Here is a 6,000-nt window from a genome sequence, read left to right as displayed (position 1 = left end):
ACAAGTCTGACATTAAGGCAAAGGCAGTAGTGAGCAGTCATTAAAGTGATTGTCTACTTATTAAATGGCGGTGTTCAACAAAATTGAAATGGCCCTATACAATAGTTTGTGGACATCCATGCTAGGAACAATCCTGTAAACCAAGAATCCGCCTTTTGCATGTTCCGATTGCGCATGCGCTGTACTCTAGCAGCGAGCGCTGGAAACATTTTGTACGGCGTCGGTGGTATCATGGTTCCTGCAGCAGATGACATGCATGTATGCAATAGCGCGGGCAGCCTGCAGCATTGTCGACGAGGACGCGAACTCGTATATGGTCGGCGCAGCAGTGCCGACGACGTGGTATTTGCACTGTGTTTCGGTAAAGATTTCAGCTGTTCACTATGATATTCGGTTAACAGGCGGTACGTCACAATATAGGCCAACACAACACCGATGTCGATATGAAGTCGACCTGACGCCGATGCCAACATTCGGCTGTGACTAGTTGGCAGACTGTCAGTGGGAGACATATATTGTCATACTAGTATGACGAACGCGCGACCGACGGCACGGCCAACGACAGTGAGTTGTCCTAGCATGACAGGCCTTCGTGCCAATGACGCCGACACAACCAGTGTGCTGATCGCCTTGCGATCCGCCGCCGAGCGAGAACATCGCACCGACAATTACGCGGATGTCGCTGCAACTGCGCTTATGTATTTATTGACGCTCAAATTGAGTCGAAACATACTCGCTAAGTTGAAATGCACAATTTCCAGCAATTCCCAGCCATCCACATCATCGAGTTTGAGGCGGTGGCAATCTCGTTCAGCGCAGCTTCATTAGGCCTAACACTGCCTACGAGTTTGTCCGCTACCGGCGCACCTGAAATACAGTAGAACCCCGCTGTTACGTTTTTCACGGGACCGTAAAAAAAGAATGCAAGAGCCGGGAAACGCAAGCGCCGGGAAACAGGAAAAATTGAGAAATGGGAGTAGTGTTGAACTGCACACAATATTATTTTAATTCTTACGGGCGACAAAAAAGTAGTTTCGCCCGACAGCCGAAGTATCGATTGCAATGAGCTATACAAAGTAAGAATAATAGTTTTATCGTCCGTATAAACTTGTAAACATTCGCTTATTAACTAATTAACAAACATGGTGTCAGCGCCCACAGGCAAACATGAACACATCTCACTCGATGAGCGCGGACACGCGCAGTTAAGCGCCGCTGCAGAAGCGAGCGAAGTGACCTTCGTGCAGTTGTCTATCACTTCAACGCAAACTGAGCGCCGAGAACATGCAGCACGCACAAAGCTACGAGCCGCGACGCACCTGCACTGCGTAGACTCTGCCCCCACGCAGATCGCTTTCAAGATACGGCCCACGCGACCGCGCCATAGAATAAAGACCGCGACCGCGCGCCGCCGCGCAGTACGATGCCAGAGCACAACGCTGCCCGCTATCCCGCCCCCCTCGCTCCCTCGCCGTCGCCTCGAGCGCAACGGATAAAGGCACGCTTTCCTCTCTGCTTTTCTTTCTTTCGCGCGCGAGACGCGGTCGTCGGCTCCCCTCGCACACTTTCACTCGCACATACAGCATACGGCGCCGCGCGCCGTATGCTGCATGGGCGAGTGAAAGCGTACAAGGGGAGCCGACGACCGCGTCTCGCGCACGAAGGAAAGCATGCGGCGCGCGTCGACGGCGTTATCGCCCTTGGACTTTATACGGAACATCTATGAGCCAAAACCAACTTTAGGGCCGCAACGCGTCATAGACACCATCTTTAGATAGCAAATGCGGATCTCAAAGGCCATACTTTTGCTGGCGGAAACCGATAATACGTAATAACTGTCGCCCCCGGCACTTTGGGCGGCCAATGCCATCGTCAAGCAACCAAACCAAGCAACATGAAAAGTCAAAATGGCCGCTCGGGCCGACGCGGGGCGGCAGTTCGCAACGTATGATGCGGGAATAGTCCCACAGTTGCGACGCAACAGCGGGGTTACCAATGCATTGGGTTCTATGGGACCTGTGCCGGGACCGGCCGAAAACGACGTAACAGCCGGGAAAACGCAGCACCCGGGAACGTGACAGCGGGGTTCTACTGTATAGGATAAGCAAGTACGGTGAAGGAAATTGCTTTATAGTTCAGGCCTGGCCATACCGACTTGAAGTGAACCACTCTTAGCATAGTACGAAACAAAAAGTGCGAAGCGGCGAAACGGGGCAGTGTTAACACAGCGGTACATCACCGTTCCTGATCGAAGGCTGTTGATCGGTCGCACTCGCCGGTGCTTCCATAACGAAGTGCAACTACATAGAGTGGTAAAGCTGTGTGTATTGTTATGCCGACAAATTTGTTAGTTACCGAGAAACACAGTTTGCCTCTTATGCCAAACAGGCAACAAGCGATGGTTCTTCGATACTGCAGCGTAAACAACATCGCTCATTGCCCCGCGAGTACGGCAGGCATCGGTATTTTCGCTTGATAGCTATATATGTATGTATGCGCTGTCTAAATGAGCGCTTATTTGCGCAGAGTTTACTCTAGCAATACGCTATCGAACACACAAACTGTATGGCTGATGAAGAACACGAAAAGTGAGGACCAACTTTCAAAATCAGCAGTAACCGCCCTTGCCAAAACGGCGACATGACAACCTAGTCGCTGTTTTCAAAGTGCCTGGGACGCTCACGCTTTCTCGTTTCGGTGTGATACAACGCTTCTAATATGCGCATAAGAGGTGTTCCTATATGTTTTTAGCATTTCGTCATTATTTCGTGGCAGCGGTGCACGGTTTCTACAGTACTTGAAGCGAGGAGTGACAATAAACGTACCGATGTAAACAAATGCGCCGTTCTTGTGTTGCATAAATACTCGGCGTTAAAGAGCCATGGTCAAAACTGAGCTGTAAAAGCAGGTTTTATTTTCATATTGGCGTACGTTCAGTGCAGGTCTAGCAGTGGCAAATGCATGAACTCGGCTGCTGCGATAAGGCTAACCTCCACCGAGCTGTATCGACCCCAGCTTGAACTTTATGTGAGCGGATGGCGAATGCTCATGTTCGTGCATTTCAACTTCCGAAGCATGTTTGGATTCATATTGAGTACGATTAAATAGGAATACAAGCGTAGACACTGTGGCAATTGCATTACGATGCGATGTATTCATTCAGAAGCACATCGCACGGTGACTGGTTTTGTCGGCGCAGCTGCACGAAAGCCTGTCATCATATTTCGACGACTTGCGGTTGTAAATCTCGCCCAAGTCATTGCCGGCCTCAGTGTACTGCCCAGGAAGCGTCCAATCACACAAAGCAAAAATTACAACCACTGACAAATACACGAAACCATTTCAGTTCGCTTCATGAAGCTTGCCTCTCTGGATGCCGTGGCGCCCCGACGCCGTACATTTTGTTTCTCGCGGAGTCCGCTAAGGTGGCGCCACAGCACAATGCGAAAGGCGGATTCACAAACTCGGTTCCACTGGTGTATACGCATATTCAGGTTTTGCAAGAGGCTAAAGCAGCAGCAAGCATTTTAAGGAACAGATTTCTCAGCACCCACACAGTGAAGAAACTGGATTAGGACAGAGTCTGAAGAGTTTCTCCTAGAAAAGATATGCTCACTGCGTGAGAAGATCTCAATAGGGTTTCCTCCCCAGGGCCAACCCTTGAATTGCCAGGCTGGGCCTTGTACAAAAACAGCCACCACTCGCTCCCTGAAAATAGAAAAAAATATAGTAGTCCATGCTTGTTACAACGAATCTGCATACAACATACTTTCGGGTATAACAGACTATTCTTCTCACTTGGTTTGGTATACCTATATTATCAATGCAACCAATTCCACTTATAACATACTGGCTATAACAGACTATCGGCTACAACAGGCACATTGTTGGGCAAATTTTTATGTACTTTGCTGTGGCGATGCATGCATGCGGCAGTCTTCCACACAAAACTGGTGGGTGCAGCAGTGTGCTGCATGCAACTATTTCCCACAACTATTTGTGGCAGAATTAGCGAAAATGCACTTTTTCTTAAGGGGGACATGGGTCCTGAGAAAATTTTTTTTATTATTGACCCTAGATGCATGAATTTTTGATTACTGATTACTAATATGCAATTATCTTTTCTCTACATAAATCCCCAAAAAAGTTACCATTCTTGCCTTATAAATTTGGGATGTGACTTGCATAAAAAGTAATGCATCAACAGAGCTCAAATTTTAAAGGTATGTTCCCGAATGTTCAAAGAGTGCACATATGCAATTTAAACCTTTTATCTATATTTTAGCCAAAGTTATGAAGTTCCTAAGTCGCAGTCCCACAACTGTGAATATTCCCTGGATATTTCTACATGATTTCAAAACGTTGCAGTATCCTAAAACACTATATCATAGTTTTCTTGCAAACTCTAACTCTAGCATTCAAGCAACAAAAAAATCAAGAGAATTGATTAAGTATTAGCGACACAGTGTTGATCCCAAAATTCAAAACATGGTAAAATCTTCGAGAAAAACGCAAAAAACTAAAGAGACTGCATAAATACACATTTTATACTTGAAAGCCACAGCATTGATAATTACAATCGCTCAGAAAGTCCCCGGCGAGTTATCTGAAGCAGGCTTTTGTTTGTGCTGCTTCTTTGTGGCTGCCTGGAATGCTGCCGAAGATACGCGCTTCCTGTCCGAGCCGACTGCACGGCGATTGTCTTTCTCGGCTGCCCTCTGGCTACCTTGGCATGTTTGCTCTAGTAGCAGTTCACGCACTATAAGTCAGCTAGACTCTTGGTTTCCGAGGTTGAAGCGCATAACAGCCTCTGCCACAGCGGCCTCAACGGCAAACAAACAATGACACATTCTTGTCTTTTTGTGCCAGGCTCCAGATGACTGAATGCAATGCCTCATTGGCATTCTGTGTCTTGGCTCTCTGACATCTCTTTTTATCAGACTCAGAGCTTTTTATCAGACAAACGCTCATAAACAGGACGTAGTGTATTGCCGACAGCCTCTGGCAAGTTGTACTTGCTTTTTGGGGTGGGCTCATTTCTTGCCATGGCTGCATTATGCTTGCACCATGAATCTCGGCCACGGGGACATAGGTTGTGGTTCGATTTGTTGTCAGTGGAGGTTACACGATAATATGTAGCCCATACAGCCGTGTGCATTGCATCCACATTTCCAGAATGGGATTTGAGAGCCCAACCATAGTAGTTGGTCAACTTTGTGATAAGGTCGCCAGTGAGGCGGCCTTTACCACTGATGCGCTCTCCGCTCTCCCCTTTGTGCTTCTGCACAAGGTTCCGCAGTGCAGTTCCCATGCGTTTCTGCACATGGTTTGCACAGTCCTCCTTTTCAACATTTATGAAGCCGTACACTTTGGCTTCATTGACAGCATTGTACGACCGGCTGTCACCATCGCAAAGCATGGTTGTATACCTGAGGCCATGAAGCAAGAGGGAGCGTTGAAATAAAATCACTGCCGCCTCTACTTCCATCTGGCCAGCCTTGCACGAGGTGTTCTGGCATGAATGCTTGGACTTCCACTTGGCATATTCCGGGCTCTCAGGTTTGGGGCCACATTCGCAGCCAAGGCGAAAATTGGAAAGCACAACAAAGTCGAGCACCCCCCCCCCCCCCCCCCCATGCCCTGAAAAAACCTCTATCACAGTGGCCACTCCTATGTGAGAAGTATGTCCCCTAGTGTGCCAGCTTCCATCAAAAGAGACAGCAATGTTTCCTGGGTTGCCAAAATTCAGGTCTTTGTACAGGCTCTTTACTATTGCTGCACATTTAGTCATATGTCCACCACAGGCTCTCGCTGCTGCTGGTTTCAGCTTCGTTTTCAAATACTGCTGATAGGTTTTAGTGTGAAGGCCTCGGTGCGAAATGCCAATAGCAGCAAAATATCGTTCAGCACTGTCTGGCCATTGCCTGTGCTCTGCATAGCACGCGCCGTGCGAATGTTGATTTCGAATGGGTAGCAGTTATTGCAACCACCGCAAACTTG

General features: G+C 48.1%; 1 protein-coding gene across 1 annotated transcript in view; it reads right to left on the bottom strand.

Moving 5' to 3' along the window:
* Positions 1-3,512: 3,512 nt before the first annotated feature.
* The window catches only part of LOC119435161 (parafibromin-like), a 66,401-nt gene continuing 63,913 nt past the window's right edge, over positions 3,513-6,000 (bottom strand). The window contains 1 exon segment of the mRNA XM_049659725.1: positions 3,513-3,708. Within this exon segment, the coding sequence (XP_049515682.1) occupies positions 3,528-3,708 (181 nt within the window). The 3' untranslated portion in view covers positions 3,513-3,527.

The sequence above is a fragment of the Dermacentor silvarum genome, unplaced genomic scaffold (genome assembly GCF_013339745.2).
Source record: "Dermacentor silvarum isolate Dsil-2018 unplaced genomic scaffold, BIME_Dsil_1.4 Seq486, whole genome shotgun sequence".
NCBI classification, from domain to species: Eukaryota; Metazoa; Arthropoda; class Arachnida; order Ixodida; family Ixodidae; genus Dermacentor; species Dermacentor silvarum.
The sequence above is the reverse complement of the archived record's forward strand: the minus strand, read 5'-3'. Positions and strand labels throughout refer to the sequence as shown.